This window comes from Podarcis raffonei, chromosome 5 (assembly GCF_027172205.1).
Source record: "Podarcis raffonei isolate rPodRaf1 chromosome 5, rPodRaf1.pri, whole genome shotgun sequence".
Taxonomy (NCBI): Eukaryota; Metazoa; Chordata; class Lepidosauria; order Squamata; family Lacertidae; genus Podarcis; species Podarcis raffonei.
The window spans coordinates 13,034,735-13,051,491 of record NC_070606.1 but is presented as its reverse complement, the minus strand read 5'-3'; the positions used below and the strand labels follow the sequence as shown (position 1 = coordinate 13,051,491).

Here is a 16,757-nt window from a genome sequence, read left to right as displayed (position 1 = left end):
CACCGGTCTTGAAAGACCTACATTGGCTCCCAGTATGTTTCTGAGCACAATCCGAGCACAAGTGTTGGTGTTGACCTTTAAAGCCCTAAACGGCCTTGGCCCAGTATACCTGAAGGAGCGTCTCCACCCCCATCATTCTGCCCGGACGCTGAGGTCCAGCGCCGAGGGCCTTCTGGCGGTTCCCTCATTGCGAGAAGCAAAGCTACAGGGGACCAGGCAGAGGGCCTTCTCGGTAGTGGCGCCCGCCCTGTGGAACGCCCTCCCATCAGATGTCAAAGAGATAAACAACTACCTGACATTCAGAAGACATCTTAAGGGAAGTTTTTAATGTATGACATATTAGTATATTTTTGGTCTTTGTGGAAGCCACCCAGAGTGGCTGAGGAAACCCAGCCAGATGGGCGGGGTACAAATAATAAATTATTATTATTATTATTATTATTATTATTATTACTACTACTACTTATGAACTTCCCTTAGGCATCTGATTAGCCCCATTGAGAACAGGATGCTGGACTCGATGGGTCTTTGGCTTGACCCAGCAACGCTCTTCTTACATTCGCATTGCAGCCAGTAATATTATTGTGGCCGAGAACACAATGCCACAGACAGGAGACATTAATTGAGGATGGCAAACTTCATTCCAATCACCTGTTGCAAATTCCTTGGTTCTACACTTTCTGATGGAAGTGAGAGCTGGACCATAAAGAAGGCTGATCGCCAAAGAATTGATGCTTTTGAATTATGGTGCTGGAGGAGACTCTTGAGAGTCCCATGGACTGCAAGAAGATCAAACCTCTCCATTCTGAAGGAAATCAGCCCTGAGTGCTCACTGGAAGGACAGGTCCTGAAGCTGAGGCTCCAATACTTTGGCCACCTTATGAGAAGAGAAGACTCCCTGGAAAAGACCCTGATGTTGGGAAAGATGGAGGGCACAAGGAGAAGGGGACGGCAGAGGACGAGATGGTTGGACAGTGTTCTCGAAGCTACCAGCGTGAGTTTGACCAAACTGCAGGAGGCAGTGGAAGACAGGAGTGCCTGGCGTGCTCTGGTCCATGGGGTCATGAAGAGTCAGGCACGACTAAACAACTAAACAATGACAATGACTAAACAACAACAACACTTTCTGAACTTCGCATGTTGATGCCACCCATGAAATTATGTCCTGGAGAAGATCTGATATGTGCTCTAATTTTTGTGGAAACACAGTACCATTGCCGTAGCGGTTCAGTGTCTCAGACTGCAGACCCTTGGGATGCTTCAACCATTAGTGTTAGATCCTCCCTTTTCTGCCTGGCAATTCCTCGGCCATCTGTCGGAGAACTTGGAACGGATCCAGCCGATTCTGCAGGGAGATGCCACAGAAGCGATTCCTGCAGACGGAGCAACTGGGCAAAGTCTGATCTGTCCAGGGATGGCCCAAGACATTTTGCTGCCCGAGGTGATTTCAAGCACAGAAGCCAACTGGACTAATAACTGAATTTTACTTCGAAGCGGTGGTGGGATAATGTCCTCTAGAACACCTGAGCCAAATTAGGAGACACAGGACAGGCCATGTGGCAACGTAAGAGAACAGCTGGGAGAATCCGGCGAATGGCTGGGGGCTCCCATTGCCCCCATGCCAAATTTGCCACCCAAGACAGTAGCTTCATTTTGCCTAATGGCAAGAGTAGCTCTGGGTCACCTAGTGCGTTCGTCTTATTACTGAAGGTGAGCTTATCATGGTCCCACTTTGCTTTGAATATTCTGAATTCACTACAGAGCACAATTGTGTTGTGGGTGGCACTGTGGGTTAAACCGCAGAGCCTAGGACTTGCTGGTCAGAAGGTCGGCAGTTCGAATCCCCGCGACGGGGTGAGCTCCCGTTGCTCGGTCCCTGCTCCTGCCAACCTAGCAGTTTGAAAGCACGTCAAAGTGCAAGTAGATAAATAGGTACCGCTCCGGCGGGAAGGTAAACAGCGTTTCCGTACAATGCTCTGGTTCGCCAGAAGCGGCTTAGTCATGCTGGCCACATGACCTGGAAGCTGTACGCCGGCTCCCTTGGCCAATAAAGCGAGATGAGCACCGCAACCCCAGAGTCAGCCACGACTGGACCTAGTGGTCAGGGGTCCCTTTACAAGTAATAATGTACAGCTTATATTTCCTCGTTTGCTTTTGATCCTTCACATGGTTATGTCTGAGCTTTACCAGTACCAACAATCTTTCTAACTTCCTCAAAAGCTCTGAGTAGCACTCCAGTTTAGTATTATTAGTCAGATGGGACCCTGAGAATCATCAGGTTTTAGTCCAAACATCCGCAGTGCAGGAATATGCAGCTGTCCCATATTTTCCTTCCGAAGCCGTGAGATTACACACAGCAGATAGAAGGCCCAAGCTTTTATTCAAAGTATTGAACTTGCCTCAATTTTTTTTTACAAGTTTTCTTTTACATTTCCCGCAAGAGATCAAGCTGATGGCACTTCCAGATGAGTAACCACTTTGTGGCTCCTGGGATCTGGGTTGCAGGGTATGCCGATGCGGTTTGCAGTTGGGATCAGCAAAGTTTTTGTGGCTTGGGCTGGTTCACGGTCCTGCAGATGTTGCAGTGGGCTGGAGTGCGCACGCATGCACAAACGCTATTTCCAGCGCTCCTTCCGGCGCGGAGGAGGCATGCACAGCTTCGAATTGGCTGCAGGAGCTTCCTGCGGCCAATGGGAAGGCGGCCAGCATCGTGGAAGGCGGTCCCCGCTGTTCCACACCAGTTTAGCGCTGCACATGGGAGCCAACCCAGCGGCCAGCAGGGGTTGCTGAGCGCATGGCGGGGGTCCATGGGCCAGTTAAACGACTCCCATGGGCCACCTGTGGCCCATGGGCCTTAGGTTGCCGATCCCTGGTATATGTTATGGGGAATTTGAATTTAAGCAGCTAATGTGCATAACAACTGGCCATTGTGCACATTCTCTTGGAAAATGTGCACATAATCCTTCCATGAAGAGGGAATCATTTCCCAGTAAATATACGTAATCTCCAACAGATCTTGGGACATGTCCATATAGCAACTCGATTTTGTACATAATAATAATAATAATAATAATAATAATAATAATAATAATAATAATAATTTATTTATACCCCACCCATCTGGCTGGGTTTCCCCAGCCATTCTGAGTGGCTCCCAACAGAATATTAAAAACACGATAAAACTTCAAACATTAAAAACTTCCCTAAACAGGACTTCCTCCATACCTTATTGTATATTTGTGAAACATGGACCATGTTTTATTGTCATTGCCCCCTCTCGGGGACAACGGAATTACATTCTCTTTGGGAAATAAGCATAACCTCCAAGAGGAGGGGAATGTGTTTAAATCGACTGCATTTTGCATATTCTCCAAGCAATATGTACATTATACAGTCATTATGCATTGTCTCCAGGAAACATGTTTTTTTTCCCTTTTCAATTTCTTGTTTAGAAATGTGCAATTTGTACTCCCCAGGCTACCTCTTCTGGCCCACTGCCTAATCTCACATCCTCTCCCCCTGATCAGCCAAGCATCAAGTTTATTTGGGCTTCCAAATAAAGAGAAACCTTTTATGCAGTCCAGCCCCCTTTCACCCTCTCAGCTGTTTCCCGTAAAGTTAAAAAACACAGTGGGGGCAGGTTACAGGGAGAGGGACATTTTCAACAGCTTAGGAAAAAGCTCAATAGCACCATGTATTGACCAAACTGCGGGAGGCAGTGGAAGACAGGAGTGCCTGGTGTGCTCTGGTCCATGGGGTCACGAAGAGTCGGACACGACTAAACGATGAAACAAGAACCAAAAATTATTGGCTTCAGGAAATACTATGAAGTGTTAGTCACCCAAACCCTTTATTTATAGGAAATCTGGCTACTGCTTTAGAAGTAATGTCCATCTCAGTTTGGATCTGGGACTTCCAGCTTACTGGCCACAAGGCAAGCGTTTACATATTTATAGGAATAAACTTGTTCCAACTAGCTGATGATCAGTGATGGAGGTAGAGTGCCCCAGGTCTATCAGTGTTTTGCAGGAAGGATTAAATGCATATGAGGAAACTTAGCTTGCAGTTAAAGCAGATTAAAGGGCTTTGCTGCCTTAGCAGAACAAATCTACTTATTAAAAAAAAACCCTGGACTTTTTGCTGTTAGGAAAGTGATGGAGAAATGCATTGAAAATTGTGGAACAAGCAAATGATTAACAGGAAGAGGTATGAACACTGGGAGTGCTGGCTGACAACCCACATGGAACCAGGGGTTTTCTTATAACCTTGCTAGATAATCAGTTTATTGCACAATGAATACACAATCATGACTAATTTGGTTGGGATCCAGCTGTCATCCACGAAGGTGGAACTTCTGTTGCAAGGATCAGGATATTGCATTTTCCCTGCACTGAAGGCTGCAATCAATTGTTACTGGAAACACGTCATTCTTTCCCCAACTCAAAAAGCTTAGCAATGGAGAAGTGGATGCTTAATTCAGATTTGGGAAAGGGATCCTCACTCTGAAATTCAGCCAGCTGGTCACTCGTCCCACAGCTCTGAGCCTTTGTCCCCTGTGTTAGGCTAGTCCGTGATGTCGACAGCATCAAAGAGAATTCACGGTATTATGAGGACAGCTTTGGTAATGTTGCAGAGAAACACCTGAAAAGGAGTTGCTTACATGACAAACTGATATTCTTTCCTTCTGAAGACACACTACCAGTGCTCCCCCCCCAAAAAAAATGTTTAGGGGTACTCTAATTCTGAGACTCAGGAAACACTGTGACACAAAATGAGCCTGCCATCAGGAGTAGCAACAGAACTGACGATTCACCATGCTATTCAACGGAACTGACGATTCCCTGTGCTAGAGAAGAAACTAAAAATTTTAAGATTCTTCTCCCGTTAGATGTTTAGGGGTATGCATACCCTGCACACCCCCCCCCCCAAGAAAAAAGCATTGCACACTGCTAAGGGTGTGCATTGGAGACTTAATAGTTAGGGAAAGAGAGATGCATTTATACTATGCATTAATTTTATTGTCACTGTTTTCTGGTCTTATTACTGCTATAAATTTCTATATTATTGTAAGCCTCCTTATAACACAGGTTTTTTTTTTAAAAAAAAGGCATGATATGGGTAGAGCACAGGGTCAGATTTAAGGTGCTGCTTTTGACCTTTAAAGCCCTTCACGGCCTAGGACCCTCGTACCTACGGGACCGCCTCTCCCGGTATGCCCAACGGAGAGCCTCAAGGTCCATAAATAGCAACACCCTAGTGGTCCTGGGCCCTAAGAAAGTTAGATTGGCTTCAACCAGAGCCAGGGCCTTTTCAACACTGGCTCCGGCCTGGTGGAACGCTCTGCCTCATGAGACCAGGGCCCTGCAGGATCTGATTTCTTTCCGCAGGGCCTGTAAGACAGAGTTGTTCCGCCTGGCCTTTGGCTTGGAGCCAATTTGATTCCCTCCCCTCCCCCTCTTTCTTTTTTCTTTTTCCTTTCTCCTGTGATGAGGCTGCATTTTAATATTTTAATGTTTCAATATTTTAATGTTGTATTTTAATCTTGTTTTTAAGTTGTATTCATTCAACTTGTTTTTATTATTGCATGTTAGCAATAACCTGAGCCCTTGGCTGGGGAGGGTGGGGTATAAATAAAAAAATATTATTATTATTATTATTATTAATCTATTCAATAAATAAAGAAATAAAAAATAAGGTTTAAGTGTGCTCACTGAATGATGAGCTACTTGCCTGGCGAGAAGACTGCTGATATCACAAGAGGTCCAGGTAGATCCAAGAGTGCTAGAATCAGTGGCCTCTCTATATGCGGGTACTATAAGTGAGCAAATGAAGTGAAGGAGTCTTGGAAGCCCAGTTTCGGTTGCCATGTAGGTTGCTGAAATGAAAGGCATCCAAGTGTTTTTGGAAATCCATTTTCCCCCATGTGTAGGGCTGCTTTAGCAAGAAAATCTGCAATCATGGTGTTTGGAGGAAGGGCTTTGGTATGATAACTACCGGGGAACATTTTGGAACAAGGTGAAACAGATGGACTCCACTTAAATCATAATGGAACCAGATGTCTTATACTTGAAATCCAAAAGGCTGTAGAGCACCTTTAATTTGGCAGGGAGAAGAAGGTGACTGGTGAGGAAGGCATCTGGTTTAGGGTGATTCAGTCCTTTAGATTCCGTTCTAATCTAACCTGACCCCCAAGTACTTAAAGTAGGAAATCCAGAAATAAAGCTCTCTCAACTGATGGTCCTACTTCAAGACTTCCTGCAATGGAGAACCTCTCACCCTCTAGGGCTAGGCAATTGTTTCCATTGTTGAACTGCTCTTAATCATCAATATTTATCTGAAGATTCAACTGATACCTGCCCTCCTATAACTTAAACCATTCGATCTAGTTCTCTCCTTGGGTGCAGTTGAGAACAAATCTTTGCCCTCTTCTGTGCGACAGCCTTCAGGTATTTGAAGAGTGCTCTTGTCTTCCACCTATGAAGTCATTGGTGAAATTTGGGTAATATAGTTGGTGACTGTGTAACGTTACTGCTGCTGTTGATTTTATCCACACATAACTATCCTTAAAATGGAAATACTGATTTTTTTAAAAAATTACACTGCTGTGAAGGAAAAGTAGGGTGGGAGCAGCAGATATGCTCATTGAGTCTTGCATAAAGATCCGAGACTGACACTATCAGATGTATATTTGACCAAAATGTATAGATAACCATCAAATTCAAGGTGATCTTTTAGCTGAATGACGAACAGGACAGTGACTTATAAAGTAGATTTATTTGTTGTAGGTGCAACTTATTTTATCACAAGTTGTAACTAAAGAGCTACATGATTGTAGAAGTGCTTATTGTTACCAACTGCTTCAGTGTTAGTGGAGTATATGGTAGATCTTGGTATTTTTGGCACACAAAATATTTTTGATATTTTGTTTTTCTGCATACAAAAGCCAGTATTGACATATCTCAATCAACGGAGTACCACTAAGCTCAAAAATCCAAACAAAATGAACTGTTCATGTTCATGTCTCTAGATCGTCCGTGGTTTATTTCTCTTACTGCCAGAATTCTGCAACTGAGAGAGTAATAACATCAGACCGACCACACGCATTGCCACCAACCAGGAATCATGTCCATTCTTTACTCAAAGGAATTGGTGAAGACCGTCAGTTACTAAGGTTGCCTTATTGCAGGGCAAACAATAAATCACTAAACTTTTTAAAAATCTTTTTCTGGCGTACTGTGCTTCAGGTTGCACTTATTATCACCTGCCCATAACTCGTGGAGTAAGAAATGTGCAAGTTCCCAATAAAACCATACCCCCCAAAAGAAAATGGTGGCATTGGATGAGGCGCCCTGTACAAGCTTGTCTCAATCATATTCATATATCCGTATCATATATCCAAAGAGAGAATCATGACTTCTCTCTAGCCAAGCCTATGGCTTCCAGTCACTGCAGCAAGATAGGCAGTCGAATGGATAACACCAAGAAACCCCTAACCGAGTGTGTGAGAACTTCTGATATAGAGGGAGACCTGCCCCTCCATCATTGCTAACACCCAAATAGGACACTGAGTCCCAGATCTAGACCAGTTAAAATCTGGCAGTAGAAGAAGTTATCATATACAGATCACTTCCGAAGAGTATACAGTGCATATTTATCTCAGGATCAAATGCAATTATTCTTAACATTGTTAATCACTGTGATTACGCACCCGGTACCCACCTAAGATGTCATCACGTGCAATACACATTCGGACCAACAGCTTGTGCTTTCTGATTTTTATGGCGTAGGTTATCAGAAAGCGGAATGGAAATCCAGTTATAAATCAAGTATTTTGAGTCCCAGTCGTGTTCTTTTGCAAAAAAACACTGGGCTGCTAGTGCTGCATTTTGAGGTAGACGGCACTTCATGTGTGAAACAGTATATAAAGGTATTTAAAGCAGAGCACCAGGCACCAACCAGCTCACTACAAATGATGAGCACAGCATCACTTTAAAAGCTGACTGCAAAAAGCGTCAGATGGAAAGCACACACCCAGCAATAATATGTCAGGTAAACTCTGGTTTTAAGTTCCAGAGTCCTTCCCCGCTTGGCCTCCTATAAAAAGTGCAGAGGTTTCTCAGGAGCTCTCGAAAGACCGAGGACTGTTCCACAGTCAGTTTTGATTCAAACTCCTGCAGTATTTCCTGAGTGCTAGCTTGACCAGGAACCCGGGCCTGGAAAGCCAAGAAGTTTCGGACGTCCATCAGTAACTCCTGATGTTCTGCAGCTACAGAGGGTACAGCTGCTCCCTGAGGGAGATTCTCCTCCGTTTGACTGTCAGTTGTCTGGGGTACAGTCAGATGGTTTCTTTCCCTCATTTTAGCTAGCAGAGATGATGAGTCCATGGCATTTGAAGAAGACTCTCCTGCTTCCACCCTTCCATCAAAGTGAGCGGGAGAAATATTTCTGCTTTTATTCTCTTCTCTCCTTTTCTCAAGATCCTGCAAACAGAAATGGGAAAATACTGAAGGGAGCTCTCGTATACACAGAACCTCGTCCTCTTGTGAAAAACAGCAGTTTATAGTGAGAAGAACAACAAAAATCTTCTGTAGATGGCAAACTGCCAAGGAAGTGTGAGCCCGGAAGTTTACAGGTTCATCTTTCCTTGGTCACGAAATCTCTGTGGCTTTATAGCTTAGTGATCAAGTAGCGGAAGGGCCAGTGTCACACCAGTCCTGTTTTACACAATCAATTCAAGTCATAATGGACCTATCAAAAATCTAGAAAAAATATACATTTAGGAAAGCATTTTCAAAACGGCAAAGGAGGTGAAGATAATTTGCCAATGCAATGGGAACCTATTGAAATTATAGACACACGAGATGCTTTTGTGAGAAGGTTTTGGGTAGCTTTTCATTTGTACAAGTTTGAACACTTACGGTGCCTTCTGTCTGCACAATGACTAATCTGGATCCAGCCAATTGTGATTTGAAAACACACAATTTTAATTTCCTTATTATTTCCATATATCCACAGAAATTGTGTGTGTGTGTGCGCGCACACATGTACACATCATTATATTGCTGTATAATGAATGTAATTTATAATAATTATTTGTAGCATATTTTATCATCTCTCTGGAAGATCAAATTACATATTCTGTGCTTCACTGGAAAGCTATGGTTTTTTTTAAACTGAACAGTAACAGATGTGTTTTGTTAGCGCAAGTGTTAGCACTGAACACTGACAAATATATCAAACGACATCACATTAAAGTGGCAATCACTTTGCAAAGGGTGATATTTGTCTACATTTTGATAGCTTCAATGGATTATATAATACAGGCATGGCTCCTTTTGCACTTAGTTTGACATAAAACTGCATTTTTACTTGTCTCAATCTCAGCCCCAGCTGCACTACTGCAAGGAAGGAATAATGCTCCTGTTTTTAAGTTTAGCTCAGCTAGATTGACCAGTCAACATGCAAATGATGATCTCTGCTGGGAGCTTTCAAGCTGTGGAATGATGTTGTAGGCTTGTCATATGAAGTGCTTATTCACCTTGCATTTCTTTCCTGGAGATGGAGAGGAGGTAGACTCTGTCGCCAAGGTTGGGTTCCTCTTCTGACCAAATCTGCTTCTGAAACATACCAAAGAATTGCACACAAATTCGTTGCAAATGTATACCCGTGATAAGAAAGATAAATGCAAGGGAATGCAGAGACCTTTTTCCACCCGTGAATAACTTTCTGGGGACCACATGCTCACGGTGGGTGAAGCCAGAGGCAAAAGTGGATACAGCTGGAAGATGTGACTTTTACTTTGTACAGTAGGTTACATTCCAGCCATGTGAAGGCTGACAAAGCACTCAGAATACCTGAAGGAGTGTCTCCACCCCCATCGCTAAACCTGGGCACTGAGGTCCTACCCCCGAGGGTCTTCTGCTGTTCCCCTCATTGCAAGAAGTGAAGTTGCAGGGAACCAGGCAGAGGGCCTTCTCAGCAGTGGCACCCTCCCTGTGATACGCCCTCCCTTCAGATGTCAAGGAGATAAAGAACTATACAACTTTTAGAAGACATCTGAAGGCAGCCCTGTTTCGGGAAGTTTTTAACGTTTGATTTAATGTTTTAATATATGCTGTAAGCTGCCAGGAGTGGCTGGGGCAACCTAGACAGATGGGTGGGCTATTATTATTATTATTTATTATCAAATAGGCTGCAAAACAGCTCAGGACAGCTTCAGAGCACCTTGAAACTGTTCCGCTTAGGCTAAAGCCCAGCTCCACGCTGCTCTGTGAGAGATTATGAGGGCTGAAGCAGAGAATCCAGGCAGTAAAATGAGTTTAAAATTTGATCGTCCATTTACCTTTCTCCTCTTGGTAAAACTTTACGGAGGTATACAGTTGTACCTTGGCTGTCGAACAGAATCCGTTCCGGAAGTCGGTTCGACTTCTGAAAAGGTTCGACAACCAAGGCGTGGCTTCCAATTGACTGCAGGAGCTTCCTGCACGCAATCGGAAGCTGCGTCGGATGTTTGGCTTCCAAAGAATGTTCGCATACCGGAACACTCACTTCTGGGTTTGCGGCGTTTGGGAGCCAAAATATTTGACTCCCAATGTTTGACTTCCAAGATACGACTGTACTTCAGATATACAAACTAGTAAAAGTCAATGAATCTGAAAGTGGCGCCATAGACCTTACTTTGTTCTTGCTGGAAAACCAGCAGAAGAGGCTCCCTGGTATCGCTGCCGAGAGATCTTCAGCACCCTGAGGGCATCCTGAGCAACACGATTGGCTTCTGCTTCCACCAGCACGTAATCCGGACTGGAGGCTTCCATAATGGCATCGTGCTTCATTACACTGTGTATTCCTGGGAGAAAGGAGGAACATGGCTTGCTTTAAAAAACAGAAAGCACATTTTACAAAACCAATGGAGGGGCTTAGGCATAGGTGGTGCCAGGGGGGCAGGGAGCAAGCCCCCCAAACAAGGAGCTCGTGTCCCACCATTTGCCCCCCATTTCTGAACCTCTGTCATTAACATATGCTGAAATTTCTCTCTCTAGCCCACTTAGAAATATACTTTGCCCCTTCTGTGCGCTCCCAGGAATTTCTTTCTGGTGCAGCCACAGAACTAAGTTTATAGTAATCCTTGAGACATTTTTCAGTCTAAAAGAACAGCTCTAAGTGCTAAAGATTAGCACTCTACAATACCACGATTAACAAAACAGAAGAGATAAGTACAACAACTAAACAACTTTGCTGAAGATTTCCCGTATCTCTTTTACGGGAAGAAAAACTTTTGCTCGATGACCCTAGCCTAGCATGGAAGGTCCCTGAAACTCCCCAAATATTACCAAATGATTTCTACCTAGACTACTATTTGTAATGGGGTGATAAATATGTAAGAGAGGATAGATGAAATAACATCCTCGTAATTACGCCAGCCTTGATCCAAAGCATCTAATTAACAGGTGGCGCTGTGGGTTAAACCACAGAGCCTAGGACTTGCTGATCAGAAGGTTGGCGGTTCGAATCCCCGCAACGGGATGAGCTCCCGTTGCTCGGTCCCTGCTCCTGCCAACCTAGCAGTTCGAAAGCACGTCAAAGTGCAAGTAGATAAATAGGTACCACTCCGGCGGGAAGGTAAACGGCGTTTCCGTGGGCTGCTCTGGTTCGCCAGAAGCGGCTTAGTCATGCTGGCCACATGACCCGGAAGCTGTACGCCGGCTCCCTTGGCCAATAAAGCGAGATGAGCGCCGCAACCCCAGAGTCAGCCACGACCGGACCTAATGGTCAGGGGCCCCTTTACCCTTTACTTTTAATATCTGAGAGGTAGTGTAAATGGTTAACAGTGCCAGACTAGGACGTAGGAGACCAGGATTCAAATCTCCACTTGGACATGAAGCTCCCTGAGGGCCCCTGGGCCAGGCACTGCCTCTCAACCTCACCTACCTTGCAGGGTTGTCTGTGGGGATTCAATGAGGAGGGGAGGATCATGTATGCTCCTTGGAGAAAAAAGTGGCCTATAGATGCAATAAATAAAGCATACACAGGCCACAAATATGCATGAACTTACATACAAGTTCAAGTCCACAGTTTACTGGGACTGATTCATGATTTATTATCAGAAACCCCAAGACCAGTATTGTAACCGGTAGTCAGGGATAAAAATGATCCATACAGAATGACAAGTTTATAAGGAAGCTCACGGGGTATTGCATCTCTTTACACAAATTCCATGAAGAAAAGGTTCTTTTCCATATGACAATTCTATTTTTAATTTTTGGATCTTAAAAACAAAACAAAACCCTGAGTCAATAATGCAAAACAAGCAAATCTATTTAACATTTCTAATTATTGTTCAAGTGGCAGAATTTGGCTTATCGTTGTATCATATTTATTTCATTTATAAAAGTTTTTACATGCTGTCCACCAATACAAAACACCAAGGTGGGATACAACAATCTATGCAGGTACAGGGAAAGGCAAGAGGCCCTAAAACAATAGAAAATAATCATAAAAATGACTGGCTCGCCTTAAGAATATTTAAACAAAAATACATGAGCTAGAAGAGCACTCCACATCTTGGGTCTGGCAACAGTAAATGCTTGACTTCCAGTTGAAGTTAGCTGGACTTCTGTGAAATGGGGACAACTGTCAGTGCTCTTCCAGATTATATCAGTGATCAAGCTGGGATAAGAGAGCTCAGGGGTTCTTTTATATATATATATATATATATATATATATATATATATATATATATGATTTCTTGGTTTACAAAAGTATGCGCCATGTCTCTTTTTTCAAGTTACATTTTCTACAGATCAGTTTCACATTAGTGTTACATTAGGAAGAAAAGGGGGAGTGGTGAGTGGGGTGGGGTCGGGTGGCAATGCTTCTGCGCTACTTAGTGTATGTGTGGGGTTTTGTGTCAGCATCACTTGTGTGGGTTCTCTTTACTATTCGCTTGCATTCCTCTGGTGGTGAGAGAGGTTGGGGTGCCCAAGGGTGTGGTTGGTTGTCTTTGACTGGCTGTAGTGAAATTTGTTTTTGTGTGTGAGTGGTGTATGTGTGTGTTTGGATCAGGTTAGCCAGATTGATTTGTATGCTGTTGGCGGGTTCTTGTTGGGCTGTGTATGTGATAAAGGGTAACCATACTAGGGTGAAGGCGCCTTCTTCTATTTGTCCCCATGTCAGTTTCAGTTTGTCGGTTAGTGTTTCTAATAAGGCTGTTTCCCATACTATTTGATACCATTGGTCTATGCTTACTCCTGACAGGTCTCTCCAATGTCTGGCTATGGTGCTTCTGGCTGCTGAGAGCAGGTGGGTTATGAGTTCTTTGTGTTGTGACTGGGCATTATTGCCTTGGAAGATGTTTAGTAGGGCCAGTTCTGGGGTGACTTCTAATCTCAGGGGGTTCTTAAAGTATCCTGGGCCAATCTTGTTCAGGGCTTTGTCTATTAATACAAGAACCTCGAACCTCGCTGGTAACATCTGGCAGTGCAGGTGTTTTAGCAGAGGTGGCACATGCTGCCATCCGCAATGGGCCTTCTGGGCTTGGGCCAGGCTAAATTCTGCACAAGGAGAGAGTTACCTGATTTTTTGAAAAGCTTCTCCAAAACATAATCCTCAACTTTCTTGGGATGCTTCTCTTCTTCGCTGTCTTCCTTTCGGTACTTTCTCTGCTTCACAAGGTGAGGAATCCGCTGACCCTCAAATCTGGCATCCCGAGAACGTTTCCGCTTGTGCTTGTGATGTTTCGTTTTTGAGGTGTGCTTGCTGCAATTATTCTCCGGTTCCTCATTCCCATCCTGCGCCTGGCAATGGCTATTTTTATCGTGTACGAGATCACGCCGACTTTCAACAAATACGCTTGTATCACCAGCTGGAAAGGAATCCAAACACGCCATGTTCTCAGGCGCTTCTTTCTTCTCCAACTGCGCAGCCTCATCACCTGATCCTAAAGGTTTCTCTTCCACTCCGCTCAATGGATCTGTAGCAGCAGCTGCCGTCATCGGAGCATCGCTTTTGGGAGGACTGCAAATCCGAGGAGACACTTCTGTGCTGTGCTTGGCTGTTTCATCTGGTTCTGTTGCTGCAGTAGGTGAACTTACACGCTGTCTTTCTGAGAAGGAATCTGGCAGCCTGGTGCTTGTGGGCGATGTACGCCTTGCAAGGCGGTGCCGTCGCTTAGAAGCATCAGGTAAGTTCACAGCTTTACGCTTTAACTGCCATTTGGGTGTTGGAACATCAGAGCCAGTGCCTGAAACGAATGACACAGAAAATCACTGGCTGTTGCTATCCCATGTTTTGTTGTGCAGATGCTATAATTCCTTGTCCGACATACCTGCAAATATAGCGCTGGTTTCGGTCCCTTGTGCCCCATCTGGGCTGCTCAACGTAAAGAGTTCATAGAGATCGTTTGATTTGAAGAAGCGCCTCTGCTTCGGATCCTTCAACACTCTATTTGTTAGAAACTGTTTGAAGATTTGTCTGGAAAAAAAACACAGAATTTTGTGTTAAGATATGCATAGCTTTCTGTTCAAAGCACTAAACTTAACAATGCAAATTTTACCTCAGGGAAAAATTACACAGTGCAGCAAGACTCTTGCTTCACATGAATGCTCCGAGTTGCTTTGGTAACTTTTAAGCAATTCACAAACTGCTAACCATATGAGTTTACTGCACTTAATCTCATGACACACCAAAGATATATCCCACGAGACACTGTTTATCCACAGCAGAAAATACAAACAAAAAGGAAATCCCCATAAAAGAGGAGGAAGGGGGAAAGAAAGCTAAATCCAGCAAGAAGTTTGGCAGAGGGTTCAAACCAACAAGCTATAATAAAAGTTGCTTCAGAGATGGTAATATTAAAAGAAAAACTTGAGGGGAGTGAGAATATGGAACTGAGGGGAGCTATGCTCGTCATTAAGCCTATCAGTGATAACTTTTAACACTAAATTCACACTAGTCACCCACATATAGTACCTGCTTCAGGGGCTTCCTGATACAGAGCCAACATTTTTCTGGTACATTTGCATCCCAGCATCTCATAATAAAAGAACCAAGCAAACCCCAGCCTACAGAGGGCAAGTGTGATGATCTTAAAAGCTTACAGACTGGTTAGAATAAAAACAACTTCTTTGGGACTTGAACCTTAGTCTCCTGTGTCAAACCTACAAGCTGTGGCTGTGCACTGGCCAGGCTTAGATGTCACAGCCAAACCATGGTTAGGACACCAGGAATATGCTGCAGAACGTATTGCTTTTCTTTTCTTTACACCTCGTCAGTGAGGCCAAGAGAGGGGTCCTGTCGTCTGGACAGCCCAGGACCTCCATACTGCTAACGCAGCAGTTTGACTTCACCCCCAGAGGTGCACTCCACTGACAGAGGGATCCCAACAACAGCAATAAGGCTCCACCTCAGCTTCCAGATTCATGATAATTCTATTTACTGTGACATCTAAATCAGACAAACTATGGTTGTTACTGAGCATTAATTCGCAGATATTACGGTTTGAGATAGGTCCCTAATTCTGGCTTGGAAGTGGTCTATGCTCCATACAAACTTACAGCAGATTCTCAGTTACTGAACCATTGTTTTGCTCATGATGTCTAAACCGCTTATTTCAGGCACAAGCAGCTCCCGCCCTACTGGAAGCGGCTACCAAATGTTATTCTCTACTGTCAGAAAAAGCTGCCTAAGGCTTGTTGGACGGAAGAAGCTAGATCCACGGAGACAGGTTTGTGTCAGTATTTACAGAACCCGGGCATGCAAACTTTTGTTACGCTATACTGCCAGCCTTTAAAGTGTTGATCCGTTCTGGGATAGGGTGGGGTGGTTTTGAAGGAAGGAAGGAAGGAAGGAAGGAAGGAAAGAAAAAAAGAAAGAAAGAAAGAAAGGAAGGAAGGAAGGACACCTTTTCTCTTTCCCATGTCTCCAAAGACCTTCCTTTGTGTGCAATGTGCTTTGTGTTCAGTCCCCAAACTGTAAATTTTGTAGCTATGTAGTAGCTGCATTCACCAAGATATACACAAGCAGCATGCACTTCCAAGTAGCCCCTGTCCTGCCACTGAGCTCCTTGCTTAGCACAAATGGTGACACACAAGCCAGGACATACCCCCTTCCCCCAGCCCTACCCCCATCCATGGCTGGAATTTCTCCTTGCACATGTTGTCGTGTCGCACATGTTGTTGGCATGGGCTGAAAAAGAATACGGTGCTGCAAAACGGCTGAAGCTAAGTAGGTTTGAGCCTGGTACTGAGAGCCAGTGTGGTGTAGTGGTTAAGAGCGGTAGTCTCGTAATCTGGGGAACTGGGTTCACGTCTCCGCTCCTCCACATGCAGCTGCTGGGTGACCTTGGGCCAGTCACACTTCTTTGAAGTCTCTCAGCCCCACTCACCTCACAGAGTGTTGGTTGTGGGGGAGGAAGGGAAAGGAGAATGTTAGCCGCTTTGAGACTCCTGAAGGGGAGTGAAAGGCGGGATATCAAATCCAAACTCTTCTTCTTCTTAGTGCCTGGATGGGAGGCTGCCTGAGAACCCTTTGTACACTGCTTTAAGTTTCACAGCAGGGGGAAAAAACTGGCAAAATACAAATAAATGCTGTTCCTCAGAGCGGCACCTGGTGAAACACTAGCAAGTCAGTGCGAGTGTGCCACTCACCTGTGGTAAATCTTTTCTTCGATAGTACCAGCAGTAAGAAGTCTGTACACAGTTACTTCTCTCATTTGTCCTATTCTCCAAGCACGTTCGCGAGCCTAGAATACAAAGAAGTGT

The 16,757-nt window shown here is 44.4% G+C and overlaps 1 protein-coding gene across 2 annotated transcripts in view; it reads right to left on the bottom strand.

Moving 5' to 3' along the window:
• ERCC6 (ERCC excision repair 6, chromatin remodeling factor) overlaps nt 1-16,757 on the bottom strand; it is a 134,051-nt gene that overhangs the window by 76,642 nt on the left and 40,652 nt on the right. The window contains exons 16-21 of one of the 2 annotated variants that reach the window (XR_008330392.1): nt 16,644-16,738; nt 14,324-14,469; nt 13,571-14,239; nt 10,678-10,846; nt 9,539-9,617; nt 7,478-8,480 (exon numbers count right to left, since the gene is read on the bottom strand). Coding sequence is in view for 1 of the 2 variants with exons in the window: in XM_053387885.1 (XP_053243860.1) it covers nt 8,046-8,480; nt 9,539-9,617; nt 10,678-10,846; nt 13,571-14,239; nt 14,324-14,469; nt 16,644-16,738 (1,593 nt within the window). In the remaining variant the exon portion in view is untranslated. Of the gene's footprint in view, nt 1-6,755; nt 8,481-9,538; nt 9,618-10,677; nt 10,847-13,570; nt 14,240-14,323; nt 14,470-16,643; nt 16,739-16,757 lie in introns of those variants that run through there. The other variant, XM_053387885.1, reaches the window with a different exon arrangement.